The following is a 15,942-nucleotide window of genomic DNA, read 5'->3' on the forward strand; positions in this document are numbered from 1 at the left end:
CCGCATGGTAGAGAGCGGATATTCACCCCAATTCTCTTCCCTTCCGCCCTTCCACCCCACTTCCCCATCCCTCTTCAGGGACGCTTCTCACGAGCAACTCCTCATACAGGAGGTGCAATCGCTCCTCTCGCTGGGGACAGTGGAAGAGGTTCCTCAGGAGCAGAAGGGCAAGGGCTTCTATTCCTGGTATTTCCTAATACCAAAAGCCAAAGGCAGGCTCAGGCCCATCCTAGACCTGCGAGAGCTCAAGTTCATATGGAACTTGAGTTTCTTCATGGTCTCCTTGGTCTCCATCATCCCTTCCTTGGATCCAGGGGACGGTATGACGCCCTCAACTTGAAGGACGCGTACTTTCATATGGCAATCACACCATCCCACAGAAAATACCTCAGGACTTCTAGTTCACAGACCTTCCTTTCGGCCTGTCAGCAGCGGCTTGGGTATTTACCAAATGCAGGGCAGTCGTGGCCACGTTTCTGCACAGGTGCCTGGTACAGGTGTTCGTGTACCTCGACGACTGGCTGATCAAGGGCCGCTCCAGGGCTCAAGTGGAGGCACAAGTCAGATTCATCATTGCAACGTTTGACAAACTTCTCCCGAACGCAGGGAAGTCAACTCTGTCCCCTGTTCAGAGGATAGAGTTCATACAGGCAATGCTGGACTCGACCCAGGCCAAGGCGTATCTACCGGAATCAAGGTTCTGGGCCTTGGACGACATCATTTGGAGTCTCAGTCAGTTCCTCACCACCACAGCAAGGAATTGCCTCAAACTTCTGGGACACATGGCCACTTGTTCGTATGTGGTGCAACATGCCAGGCTCAGACTCCGGCCGCTCCAATCATGGCTAGCCTCAGTGTATCGGCCGGCCCAAGACAGTTTGGACAGGTTCGTTACTTTGCCTCGCCCGGGCCTCAACTCCCTTCTGTGGTGGCTCAACCCACACCTAGTGTGTGCAGGGGTCCCCTTCGTCAGCCCCCAGCTAACTCTCTCGTTGGTTACAGACACATTGGACTTGGGCTGGGGGGCACATCTGGGAGATCTCAGGACACAAGGCCTCTGGTCTCAGGCGGAGCTCGCTCTCCTCATCAATGTCAGAGAGCTGAGAGCGGTATGCCTGGTATGTCAGACTTTCCAAGCCCATTTAAGTGGGAGATGTGTATCAGTGATGACAGACAACACCACAGTGATGTTCTGTATCAGCAAACGGGGGGGTGCATGCTCCTCTCCCCTCTGCCAGAAAGCCCTCATGCTGTGGGACTTTTGTGTAGAGCAGTCAATACACCTGCAAGCATCATACCTCCCTGGGGTACAGAACGAGTTAGCGGACTATCTCAGCAGGTAGTTCCATAGCCACGAGTGGTCCTAATGCCCGGACGTCGCAAACTCCTTTTTCCATCAGTGCGGCTTTCCCCAGGTAGACCTCTTTGCCACACGGCACAACAGGAAGTGTCAGCAGTTCTGCTCCTTCCTGAATCACAGCCTGGGCTCCATAGCAGACGCGTTCCTCCTTCCCTGGGGAGGCCGTCTCCTATATGCGTTCCCGCCTATCCCTCTCGTTCACAAGTGCTCCTCAAGATACGGAGGGATTGAGCGGTGGTAATATTGATAGTCCCAGCCTGACCCTGCCAACATTGGTACACATTGCTCCTGGACATGTCCATGGAAGCCCCAGTCACTTTGCTGCTCTTCCCGGACTTGATAACTCAGGATCACAGCCGTCTCCAGCACCCAGACCTCAAGTCGTTGCACCTCACGTGGCTAAACCCGGTGGAGCTCTCCTGCTCGGACTAAGTTAGACGAGTTCTCCTTGGCAGTGCAGTAGGAAACCCTCCACTAGAGCTACCTACCTTGCCAAATGGAAGAGATTTTCAATCTGGTCAGCACAGCATCATTCGTCCCCGACGTTCCCCTCTATTCCGCTCATATTGGACTACCTTCTCCATCTCAAGCAGCAGGGACTGTCCATGTCATCAATAAGGGTTCACTTGGCTGCCATCTCTGCCTTCATCCACGCTCAGAGGGACAGTTAGTCTTTGCCAACCCTATGGTCAGCTGTTTCCTCAAAGGTCTCGACAGGCTTTATCGATAAGTTCGACAACCGGTCCCGGCCTGGGACCTCAACCTGGTCCTTTCCAGACTGACGGGGCCACCCTTTGAACCGCTAACGACATGTTTCCTGCTCTACCTCTCATACAAGGTGGCATTTCTGGTGGTGATAACCTCAGCCAGGAGGTGGCTGAGCTCAAGGCCCTAACATCAGAGCCTTCTCACACAGTGTTCTATAAAGACAAGGGGTTCAGCTCAGACCCCACCCAGCTTTTCTCCCGAAGTTTGTCTCCCAGTTTCACATTAACCAGGACATCTTCCTCCCAGTGTTCTATCTTAAGCCGCACTCAAGTGGCAGGGAGCAGAGGCTTCACTCGTTGGATGTCCACAGAGCACTAGCCTTTTACATCGAGAGAACAAGGCCGTTCCAAAAGTCCGTGCAACTTTTCGTGGCTATGGCAGACAGGATGAAAAGTCTTCCAGGCTCTTCTCAATTAAGTTTGTCGTGGATCACGTCCTGCATCCGAGAGTGTTACAAACTGGCGGTGGTGCCTGCCCCTCTGCTCACTGCGCACTCCCCCAGGACGAAGGCTTCTTCAGCAGCATTCCTGGGGCAGGTTCCCACCCAGGAAATATGCAGAGCAGCGACATGGTCCTCCATACATACTTTCACCGCGCATTATGCGATTACCCAGCAGGTCAGAGACGATGCGGCCTTTGGTAGAGCGGTGCTCCAGTCAGTGGACAACTCCGACCCCGCCTCCCTAATTTAGGCTTGGGAGTCACTTGATTGGAATTGACATGAACAAGCACTCAAAGAAGAAGAAACGGTTACTCACCTTCTCATAACTGTTCTTCGAGATGTGTTGTTCATGTCCATTCCAATACTCACCCTACTGCCCCGCTGTCGGAGTAGCCAGCAAGAAGGAACTGAGGGGGGGTCGGGTCGGCAGGGCACTATATTGAGCGCCATGGAGGGCGTGACTCCAGGGGGCACCCAGGCCTACCCTACAGATACTGCTAGGGGGAAAATCTTCTGATTGTCATGTGTGCACATCTGATTGGAATAGACATGAACAACACATCTCGAAGAACAACAGTTATGAGAAGGTGAGTAACCGTTTTGTTTTGTTTTAACCCAAGTGAACTGAGAGTCTGATCTTCAAGTATTTGCATACATACCCATGCCTGTCTTTTTTGCACATGCATCATTGGATGTGCATGCACAAATTCCTGATTTACACATACACATGCCAAAAAGAGAGACATCTTGCCATGTGTGCAACAGATTGGGAGATTTACATTACACATTCTGTAGTGCTTTGCATATAGAAAATAGGAACATACAAATACATATTTAGTGGCTTGCTGAAAATCAGGCCCTGAAACTTTGTATTTCTTATGTCATTTGGAGGCAAAGGGCAGTGCTATATAATTTATTTACTTAAGATTCCATCAACCCTACACATTTTATTTTTTACATTAATAATTTAGGGCACAATTAATCAAAGTTTTTAAATCTGTGCTTAATTTTAAGCATATGCTTTAGTTGCGTTGATGTCAACAGCACTTAATGTTAAGCATACGCCTAAGTGATTTGCTGGATCGGTGCAATATTAAGATATAAAAATATATAAAATACCTTTAGTCTATATTTAGCCCCCACTTTTTATATCTGGAATTCTGAGGCACTAATATAGCCATCATATTTACAGTCAGATAAATGTTTATATGTTGGTATCTAGAATTTCTTTGGGTTTGTTATAAGAAAAAAGATTGAAAAATGTTAATAAATATTTTTAAAAACTCAATCAGATAAATGACTATATTATCCCACAGTTACTTAGTAGAGTAAAATTTCTAATTTTTTAACAATGAAATAAAAAAATCAGAAATAACCAAAATTGTGAGAAAATAAATATCTAGGTACTAATCCATTTTTCCAAGGAAAAATTACACTAAAATATCTTTTAAAAGAATCTGTTTATTAAAAGGTTAATAATGTGTGTGTGTGTGTGTGTGTGTGTGTGTGTGTGTGTGTGTGTGTGTGTGTGTGTGTGTGTGCGAGAGAGAGAGAGAGAGAGAGAGAGAAATTATGAGCTTGTAGACACAGACTGGCCTTTGTAAATTTCTTTTTTTAAAGATCTATGTCTCACTCACTTTCCAAACATTCATGACGCCTGCTTGACTAACCCTCAGTCACAGCTGTGTAAACAACAGACTTGTAAAGTGCTGAACAGATAATGGGAGGAGAAACCATCACATCAAATATAAAATGGGAATAAATAATCACATGATGAGAATGTTTCTCCTTCCTCCTGGGACAGCCTCCGAAGCTCTTTCCCTGGTAAATGGTGTGAAAACTTCCATGGTGTTTCTGCTATTTAAGCCTTTGGCCCTGATTCAGTTAGACATGTGGCATCTGTCCAAAGAAAATGTATAACTTGGTGGTTAAAGTACTGCTCTCTCACCTTGGAATAACAGATTTAGTTCAGTTGAGTTTCTGCGACACATGATAGTCTTAATTTTGGTTCCTATTGGACATCAGCTGATACCACAAAACCATCGTACTTTATGAAATGCAGTACATTATGGAAAATTGTAATTATCTGATGAAGGGAGACCACAGACTAAACTAACAAAGATGAAATAGCACTCATCTGGGTGTTTCCCTTAATGTATACTTACTTACATTGGCAAAACAGCAAAGGAGAGTTTGCATTGTTGGTGGCAACGTGGTGTCTGCCAGCCCCTCAAACTCCACAAACCAAAACATTCACTTTTCTAAGGAAGTTAGAAACAAATTCAAATGTATGTTTTGAACTAAAAGCCATAAATGTCTATTATACTCTCTTTAATTAAAACACAATAATAGGCACAACAAAATAAATATTTTGGGCATGCTAATGTTAAAACAATTGTAGCTAATGAAAATTAAAGAGAATAAGCTTAGTAAAACTTACTTTATTTCTTATGTGCAACATTTTCATTTCATCATATTTTACAGATACTTGAAACTTGATGTTTTTATTACTGTGTGTGTGTGTGTGTGTGTGTGTGTGTGTGTGTGTGTGTGTGTGTGTGTGTGTGTGTGTGTGTGTGTGTGTTGGGAGCAGTGGTGGAAGTAAGAGGCTGAGGTTCATTTTATTCCCCCAGCCTCTGTTTTACCCTTTCCACCTTGAGATCCCACATACCAGCCACTATCCTGACAACAAACAGGACTGGATGGGATTGGGAATGGTCCATTCCATAATTAGCATAGTTGGCTGCTTTTGAACTCCTTAAAGGCCCATAGAATGAGGTAGATTCTAGGACAGTGAGGTGAACCTGGGTCTCCCTCATAACGGTATAAACAACTATCACTAGACCAGCCTGATGCATTTTCCTGGACATGCAGGAAGAAAGACAGGATGTGAGGGATGTGCATTAATTAGGTCACAACTTTATTAATTTAACTCGTCTGGGGACTCATACAAGTCATCCTTCCTTCCTCACTTGTTTCCACCTATCTGAGGGGTGCTGTCAGCCCCCTGCTCTTCCAAACCGTGTCCTAGCCTATTGTTGTGACTCCATAAAAGGAAGGTGGTGAGGATAAAGGGGCTGGGGAAAGGAGGTTGTCTTCTCACTGTGCAACACATTATGAGCCCCAACTCCGTTTCCCATCCTTCTCCTAAATTCACTTCCAGCTCCAGTGTATCAAGGAACCAGACCCCTATGGAATGAATACCTGCACTGGACACCTGCCACCTGCTAAGTTACAATATCTTGAACCTTACTTCCTGACCTATCCCGCCAGGTCCCTAAGCTACTATGGGGAAGGCAAAAAAACCCACCCTGCCACAGCTAATGTGTCAGTGAGGGAAACATTCCTTCCCAGTCCCCAAAAAGGCAACTAGTGCAGTGCCCACAGCAGACCACTAAATATGGTCCTTCTCTGATCCCATGGCTGGGAGGGTGGTAGCTACTAATTTGGGTGTGAGAGAGGGCTGCCTCCAAAGGGACAAGTTATATATTCTGTGCCCCAGGTGCACAGGGCACTAATGGCTTACCTTAGCCCCTCCAGCCAGCCTCCAGGTTCGGTGATGTTTTGGCCCCCTCCCCATTTGAAGGGGGGGACCCTTAAAGGAGCCATGACTTTTTTCTTCCTGCTGACCAGACAAAGACAAATCTTTGAGGTTGCAAGCCAAATATAAATAAAAGAACAATAAAACAAACAACACAATGTAACCATGTGGCAGCTTTGATCTCAATTCTTATATAACATAATGATTTTGAAATACATTATAACTGAAGCATAAAATAAAGATTTCATCTCTTCCTGTAAATTTGTGACAATTTCAAAAAATATGTCTCATGACAGTAACATTACCTTCTAGTCTCAATTGAAATGAATCAAATTTCAAAATATATGAGAATCAGCCAACATGGAATAATTTTGGGTAGCTCTTTGTTATATTGCTTTAGATGGTTGTTGTCACATGTTAAATGCTGAGTATGAAGAATTTTCTAACAGGAAAAATAAATATATTTTTCATCTTAAGAGTTTGCCATTCTGAAATCCCCAGCAGAACTGGTGTTTTCTACCAATAAATTTGACATCTTTGGTTTCAGAGCACATGGGGAATCCAAATGCAAAATGTTGCAGTCCATATTTGTCAGGTATTATGGAACTGTGGAAACAAAAATAATTTCCACTTGAAGTTTCTCTCATCTCAGATCTTACTAAAGGTGAATATTTTGTGGAAACTTGAGGTTAGATGGACTAAGTGTTTTGGAAACATGAAAGATTTGAGTGCTTTTTCCACTGTTTTGTATTGTCATATTTCTGAAATGGCTTGCTCTAAAACCTCCAAAGATATTTTATTCATTTATCTCGAAGGAGAACCGGTGCCCTTTAACTATGGTTTGGTAGGTTTTGGTAAGTTTTCTTGTTATTTATTGAGTTAGTAACTATGTTTTGTAGAGTTATTCACTAGGTATTTGAGAACTCTGTGAGATCATAAGTTTTATAAACTCCTTAAAACTGTGGATGATAGACTAGACTCAGGGCCAGCCTTAGGGAAAATGGCGTTCTGAGCAAACTTGTATTTTGGTGCTCCTGGTCCCCGTGGGCTCCCCAGGCTCCCCACCTCTCCTTTACTCCTAACCCTGCACTGTGCCCCCTTCGGCCCTAACCCCTGTACCCCGCCTTCACCCCTAACCCCTACACTGCGTCCCCTTCACCCCTAACCCCTGCACTTTCCTCCTGTACCCCAAATCCCTGAACCCCCTTCATCCCTAACCCTGCACCCCCTCCTGTGCCCCTAACCCTACATTGTGCCCCCTTTGCCCCAACACCTCTACTCCCCTTCTGTGCCCCAACCCTTGACCCCTAACCCCTGCACTGTGCCCCCTTCACCCCTAAGCCCTGCACTCCCCTCCTGCGCCCCAATCCCTGCACCCTCTCCTGCGCCCCTAACCGTACATCGTGCCCCCTTTGCCCCAACCCCTGTACTCCCCTCCCGCACCCCCAACCCTTGCAACTCTCTTCTGCAGAGTCAATATATTTTGATTCCTCTGCTTATCTCTTTCAAATACTGCTTTAAAGTACAATGCAACTGCAAAACCCACCTTAACATAAGAGGGGGACATGTCCCCTGGTTCCAGATCAAAGAAAGCACTGCCAAGGTCCTGTGTCCTGCAGTCTGCAGAAGGAATTATGCCTTGTTTAGCTGCTGTTGTTTGGGAACTACATCTTCTCTGTTTCTCTATAAGAGGCATAATTTAGTCTAAAAATTGATGTCATTCTAGTCCAGTATATTAGGCACCAGACTGAGAGTCAGGAACCTGGGTTATGTTCCTGTCATTCACATTGACTCACTATATGGTTTTGTATAAGTCACTTAGAACTTAATTTTCAGTAGTATTGAACTCTTGTCTTCCACTGAAGTCAATGGGAGCTGAGAGTGTTGAAAATCAGACTTTTTCACTCTCTCTGCCTCACTTTCCACATCTGTAAAATGTTTATTAACCTTTGTGAAGTGCTTTAAGTGAAAAATGTTTGAAAAGCAACTTCGTAAGTGCTAATATCGTTTTTAATCATAAAAGTAGAGGTACGTGCATGACTTAAACATAGTAGAAGTACAAATATGGAAGCTCTTCCAACACCTAAATCTGAAAGAAAACAGTGGTCTGAAAATCAGGGGAAAGATTTTGAGGATTAAAAAAATCGACCAAATTTTTTTGCTGACACATTTTTCTCTCCAAGGACTCTGCCCCTGAAGATAGAAAATGGTGCTATGACAACATCATGCAGTTGCTTTTCTCCCGTATCTCTTATCAAACTGATTAATTTGACATATTATTTTATTATTTATTTATTTTTCATTTTTAGATTTACCAGTAGATGTTGATCAACCTGAAGATGAAAAGAAGGAATGCTACTACAATCTAAATGATGCTAATTTCTGTGATAATGTGTTGACATCCAACATCACCAAACAAGAATGCTGCTGTACTTTGGGTGCAGGCTGGGGTGATAACTGTGAAATCTTCCCATGCCCCGTCTTTGGAACTGGTAAGAGGAGGCTTTCCATCCAGCAATAGTTTCTGAAGGGTTGTGCTTTGTACTAGTATAGGTATCCTTGGCTTTCGTGAAGGCTGTTCATAAAGGGCCATCTCCTGCAGCAGCTTACTCAAAACTTATCCAGGCAAAATTTCCACTCTCGCAAAGGCAATGGGAAGAATTAATCTCTGGTGTAACTCCACTGGCTTCATTGGAATTACAGCAGGGATAAATATGGCCCATTATTTTTCTATGGCCAACACTATCTCCAAATGATTTTTAAAGCAACAATATTTCTGATACAAATTTTTGCCAAATTTTATTGTAATGTTACAGTTATATTACTCCCCATAAAGTAACAAATTAAGATGGGCATTTTTATATTTTTGTCTGGCTGTCATTAGTCATAGCAGCTTAGTTTATGCAGCAATGTGAAACATTAAAATAGATATATAACATGACATTAATTTTACATTCTGCTACCTACTGCATAATACAGTTAATCATGCTGTCTGCACAACATTTTTTAGCCTTTAAATACCAATTAGAAGAGCATAACCATATGCTCTTTGGCATAAATATTGATAACAGTACTTGAAGCACAGTGTGTAAACAATGATGGCTGATATTCAATATCCAGCTGGAATAAATCATTTAAGATTAGAACATGTGTAAATTCTTCAGAATGCAAGAGATAACTTTTAAAAGAAAAGTGATTTCTTGTTCTGAGTTCTTATCTTATCCACATCTTTGAACTGGTGAAACTGTGCCTATTGCTGTGTGTTTTGGAAAGAGCCACTATACTTGAAAATATAAAAGAGGGTTTGTTTGCATTTGAGCCTATGCCATCTCCAACATAACGTAATTCATTCCCTCTGTGAGCCAGATGATGCAGTTCTTATTCAGTTCCTGCTGAGGCAAAACTCTTTTTGAAGACAATAGTTAAATTCCTGTTGAAGTCAATGGAAGTTTTGCCTGTGTTATGACTGCAGCATTTGGCCATAAGGTTATACCTAGGTGTATAAGATTGCCCAAAGGGAAGTAATCTGAGGAAAGGTTGCCTAAGATTTCTGAGAATTAGAAAGTAGAATACAATTTTTAAATGTATTCATGAACCTGAAAATGTTATCATTTGTTACAGTTCTAGATTTCTAAATAACTGCTTTTTTTTCTGATATGATTCTTTGGTTTATTTCTCTACCAGCTGAATTTACTGATCTGTGTCCTGAAGGAAAAGGTTTCATCCCCTCTGGTGATTCATCATATGGAGTCATTACACAGAAATACAAAGGTCAGTACCAATTAGATATGCTAACTTGTATTAAATATGAACATTTCAGAAATTCTAATAATAGTTTACGTAACCAGCAATGTCCACATATTACTTCAGTTTTTCAACAAGACAGAAACAGCATCTAGAAATAAAATGTTAGTCCAAAATACTTACCTTATGGTAAACCTGTATTTAGGACAGAACACTATTACAGTTTTTTTCTTTATTATTCACATTTTATTCATCTTAGGTGCTGTAACACTTATCGTATTTTCCCTGTATTCATCTTATACTGTAAGAGCAGATGTTTAAAACACATAACCCCAAAGATCAGCTTTTGCTCATGTATAAGTAGCACAAACCAGTCTTTAATTTATAAATAACAAGTGTTTTTAACAGTTATGGGGAAAGGCAAGTATGGGGAGAGGGTTCTGTCCTACATTAGCATGCAGGCTACAAGGGGAATGAATGATTTATGCTTAAATTATTCTGAAAATTGAAAATAAACTTAACTATGCTATTTAGAACATAATGCCATATACAATAATCTATGAAGAAATGGACATTACTGGAGAGAGCAAAATAGAATATGTGCATGAGAGAAAGAGTATGTAGGCAAAAAACTTTATTAACAAGGAAGAGCGAGATCAGTAAAATTCCTTTGTTGAGTTAGTGAAGTCTGAAACTACTGTTAATAATTCAGGAAAGTGAATTTTCCGCAATGCGTGGCATAAATGCATTGTAATTTTATATAGTTAGAAGGAAATCTGCATAATTGCCTTGAATTATAAAGTAGCTACAGTATTGCTACATAAAATTACATTTGTTCCTATCAGACTTGCAGTTTTACAGATCAAATATTTAATAACTCTGAAGTTACTGTGTATATTTATATTACATTAAAAATGCTGTATAATGTAACATACAATATCTGAAAAGAGCTGTAGCATCACATAGTTAATATGTTTAGGTATGCCAACATCACCAATAGCGAAGTCAGAAACACAGTCCTTAAAAGTTATTCCATATAGGGCCTGATTCTGAGAGATGATAGGCATCTGCTATGTCCATTAAAATCAGTGGGAGTTATAGGTTCTTATTGCTTCTCAGGAATAGGCCACTAATTTTTATATCTGAAGGGTTGCCCAGTGGCTATGGCATAAGACTGGGATTCAGTACACCTGAATTCAAGTCTCTGCTCCAGCTCAGGCCTCCTGTGTGACCTTGGGCAAGTCAATTAATCTCAGTGTACCTTACTTCCTCATCTGTAAAATGGAGATAATAGTACTTCCCTACCTGACAGGAATATGATAAGTATCAATACATTAAAGATTGCTAGGTACTGAGATACTGTAGTAATAGAGGCCTTGATAGATTGACAGATAATATATAGATGAATCAGAGAGATGTCATAATTCTGTTTTTAAGTACCTGAAAAAGATCTAGTGGATCTATAGCAGATTGTACAGAACTGGGAAATCCAGTTTCCGAGTACACTTCTTTTTGGATGGAGCAGGCACATGATATTATTTGTGTCTTTGCTATGCTTATTTATTCTTTGCAACAAAAAATTGGCACACTTGATTTGCTATGCTTATTTATTCTTTGCAACAAAAAATTGGCACACTTGATTTGTATGTGTATATGCATCTGAGATAAAAAGCAGCTTTGGTTGGTTATGCTGCCTTGCAGTTGATAACATCTGCAACTGTTAAGAGTATTAAAATGTGGAAATTAAAATATTTTATAACTAGATATGTTTTCCAGGAAAACTCTCACCATGTTAACAAGATTTTTGCATTGAACAAGTTTTGGCACTATCCTTATAAATGGCATATTTATAGTGGAGACAGTGGACCTGCAAATGGACAGATTCTTTTGTAAAATGCGACATTTTTCTCTTCCGTTAACACATAATGTATTTATTTTGCTTTCATCTGCATGCTTCTTTTTGCAGGAGTAACCCAGACATTTTTAATTTGGAATTAATTGCAAAAACAAATGTATGTTCTCTTTCCCAAAGCCCCCAGCTCTCCCACTTTTCCCCAAAACCACGTATTCTGTTTCCATAAGAAAAGATGGAAGTCACTCGACTGTGTTTTTTTAAAATTAATCATTATAGTGGTCTTGCTGCTAAACAATCTAACTTAAAAACATATTTAATGTTTAAAATTGCTTAGTGGCTGGAAAAGTGACTGTAAAAATATTTTTATAGTCCTTTCAGCTCTTCTGGAAAAGTACGTATTTTAATAACTCACCTTGAGAACTGTTCAGCAGATGGAAAAAATAGTTTGTAGCTACATTCTTGTTACCCTGGTGTAAATCTGGAGTGACACTATTGAAGCCAATGGATTAACACCAGGGGAATTGAGTGCAGAATTTGGCCCAGTTTACCTGCTATACATTTTACCTTTCATTCTTCGTTGGCATTTCTAACACCAGCCTGGTTTACACGAAGTAATATAGTAAATGTTTGGTAAACTAAAAGAAAAGGGGGTGGAAAAAGGAAGCAAATTCCAAAAGTAACAAAAAGTAAAAGCTTGGTACAAAGTAAATAAAACTGTAGAAAAGTAGGTATGTGTTAGCATGGTTTATATTTTTCAATGAAACCTTATTAAGAGCACTAATTCATTTTAGATATCATTGATTCTATCTGCTAAGAATATGCTTCATTATATGTTTAAGTATGGAGTATACTGTGATTATTGACATGTACGATACATACTGACTACTTCTGGGAAAATATCTCTCTTGGTCTAAATTATATCAAATGTCCCCAGATACAATAGTGATGAATGACTTATGATTGTATATAGCAACAGTAATAATTATGTCTGTGTGTGGGAAATCTCCGTTGAGGTTCCTTAAACAAGTACAAAACCAACAAAATAAGTCATGAGCACAGCAGAAAATAACTTCAAGATTCTAGATCATACACAGTGGAGGAAGATAGAGGGGGTGCTCAGTCAGTAAACATGTGCAGAGAGCAAAACAGCGATTATAAGGAGCATAGGGTGAAGTCTTGGTCAAGCCATACAATGGTAAAAGGATGATGCAAGCAGGAAAGATGATGATCACCCACAGTGGAAATGTGATGGGAAAAGCAGAACGTGCTGGAATGAGAAACATATGATCCTAGCCAAATACAGGTAAAAACTACATGCTGCACACTTGCAGGTGGTACACAACCATCACAAACAGTTGTGCCATAGGACTGGATCCCAGGTCATCTCTATTAACAGTATTAGGACAATCCATCCAGCAAGCACCACTGCTGTTTGCTTATATCATAGAAACTCTAATTATGGAGTGAAATCCTGGCTCCATTGAAGTCAATGTGAGTTTTGCCATTGACTTCAGCAGGGCCCAGATTACATCTGTTGCTTCAAAATGGGGGAGACAAAACCATGACAACAGATTTACATATACATAGACAATCGTTGAACTGAGACAGTCACAGAAGAAGAAGTTCAGCCAACATGGAAGACAGTCTTGGTCTGTTCTGCTTGAACCTAAGGCCAATTACGAAGCAAAAATACAGGAGGCGCAAACTGAGTACTGTCGATTTCACATAGCCTGGACTGTGAGGAAATGTTTTTATGCCTGTGTATAATACAGGGTACTTGAGCCATGGCTACCTCTGCCCTGCTTACTAAGTTTATTGTCACCTCTTTCTCCTGCTCTAACCAGTGGGTTTTACCTCTTTGTCAGAACTATCCTTTCGTTGTTGTTTGCTGTCTTAGTAAACTTTTTCTTCCTTAGCCTCAGTCTGCATCAAAATATATAGGACGCATCAGGGCTACCCCACTGTCAGTATTCTGGATTCAACAGGAGCTGTCCTTACTCACTTTGGATCTATAATATTGTTTTGTGTGACTCTGGGAATTGGCTTTTTTCACAGTCCAGCATGTAGGACATCTACAACATTGCTGCAGTTTGTGCCCCCCACTAATTTCAATTGGCAATATAAATCTAAAATCTTCTTTAGTAGCTTACCAGGCCTAATTTTGGCACCCGTGCACACATGGAGTAGTCCCTTACTTTTGGAGTAGCTACCCACAGAGTAAAGGACTGTTCAGCATGAGTAAGGGTGACAGAATTGGGCCTTATGTAAATACAATAGTATTATATCTTGGTATCCACCATGTCACCTTACAATCTGCCATGAGTAAGATATAGTGCATAGCTGCAGCACCCCAGAATCAGACCAGAGAATAAATTGTGGCTCAAAGTCACAATTCCTCCCCTGCTTCTCCCTTGCTCTGGGAAGGGAGTAAGTTACTTCACCCTTTTTTGTGGAGTGACTGATTTCCCCCATGCATCCAGCTAAGTTACTCTGGCCACCAAATAGGGAGGCAGAACCAAGGCTCCCCCAGTTCTCCACACCCCACCCCACCCGGTCCCAAATCATTTGCTCACAGTGGCAAGTAGCCCTGGCTGTGCTCCCAACAGCCAGAGTCACAGTCAGAACAGGGGAGTAAGTGGGGCTTGCTCTATAGTCCCCTACATGACTGAGTAAGGGCTGTAACTGTAGTTTTCTCTACAGATGCAGATGAATGCCTGCTCTTCGGACAAGAAATCTGTAAAAATGGCTTCTGTCTGAACACACAGCCAGGTTATGAGTGTTACTGTAAACAAGGCACATACTATGATCCTGTTAAACTCCAGTGCTTTGGTAAGTTCTTTAATGCCTCACTCTACATTGTAATGGTATGCAGATGGACATGATCAGCAGAGTTATGCAGTAAAAATGCAAGGCTGAAATGTGGTAGTTATCCAGAGCTCATAGTAAGGGAAGCACTGAGCTTCCTGTACTCCTGTAGCATCTTTTTAAGGGGTGCAGCATGCTCCCCCTTTCTCGTGCATGGCTGGCCAGCTCTCCTGAAGGACATATGGAGGTGGAAGATAGAACCATGACTCTGCCTACTCCCTCCCTTCTTTTTAGCAAATTGCTCCCAGGGGCTTGCATGTCAACAGCAGCCTGTGTGCTCCCCAGAGAATAGGAGCTACTAATCCAAGTGGCCTTTGTGTGCAATGCACAAGGTGACAAGAAACTACTCCCTTTCTCCACACACAGTGCTGCTTCAATCTACCGGGTACAATCTAGCTTTCTGTTCTTTGTACACAAATCAGGCACTGAATGTAGGGTGACCAGACAGCAAGTGTAAAAAATTGGGACAGGGTGGGGGGTAATAGGTGCCTATATATATAAAAAAAAAAGCCCTCAAAATCGGGACTGTCCCTATAAAATCGGGACATCTGGTCACCCTAACTGAATGGCTGCATGCTTTATCCCACTTTAACTTTGGTAAGTGTGCAGGTTTTAATACAGTAAATTGAATTAACACTATGATTTTTATTAAGTACAGATTTCTCCACAAAGAGTTAATATGCAATGTGGAATTACAATTCAGGTCACTGATGTAACATAAGCACGTTCCTTTTAGTCTGCAGAACCTCTTACTCCTTTATGCTTGCCATTTGATTGAAACTTATTCATAAGTGTGACCCTGACTTTTGCTGCTTAAGTGGAAAACCATATAGACTATGCAGAATAACATAATGAAAGGAAGTAATTTTTGAAACCACAATAAGAGAGCCTTTCACCTGGGGTTTCTAAGACTACCCTCTACAAAGATATTTTCTTTTCTGATTTAATGTCATTTAAGAAAAACAGCCTACTGTTTCCGTAGGGCTAAATTCTTGCTTTTCCTCTCTAAGCCAAGCTTACGAGGAGTAGAGCTGTGGTGGCCAAAAAGGAAGATCCCTTTCTCTCTACAGTGGTACTGAGGGACCTTTGGCAGGGTGCTCATCAATGGTCCTTACTGCTACCGAATAAAAGAGCAGCATGCAGGCACTCTCTCCAGAATCTGCTATGGATTCAGCTGGCATACACAGGAAGTAGTGTGGGCATGTCTAGGGACACACCCACCTGGGCCTGTGAAGCGCTGCCACATGTGTTAATCAAGAGGCTGCTCAGTTCTTGAGTGCAGTAGGTCAGCATCCTGCCTCTCTCCTGTATGGGTGCTCTGAGTAGGGTGAAGATGTTACCTGACTCCTATTCCTCCATGTGGGCAT

The 15,942-nt window shown here is 41.7% G+C and overlaps 1 protein-coding gene across 1 annotated transcript in view; it reads left to right on the forward strand.

Moving 5' to 3' along the window:
* The window catches only part of LTBP1 (latent transforming growth factor beta binding protein 1), a 320,752-nt gene that overhangs the window by 267,530 nt on the left and 37,280 nt on the right, over positions 1-15,942 (forward strand). Inside the window, 3 exon segments of the mRNA XM_065401641.1 lie at positions 8,421-8,603; positions 9,796-9,882; positions 14,411-14,539. Of these exon segments, the coding sequence (XP_065257713.1) occupies positions 8,421-8,603; positions 9,796-9,882; positions 14,411-14,539 (399 nt within the window).

The sequence above is a fragment of the Emys orbicularis genome, chromosome 3, assembly GCF_028017835.1.
Source record: "Emys orbicularis isolate rEmyOrb1 chromosome 3, rEmyOrb1.hap1, whole genome shotgun sequence".
NCBI classification, from domain to species: Eukaryota; Metazoa; Chordata; order Testudines; family Emydidae; genus Emys; species Emys orbicularis.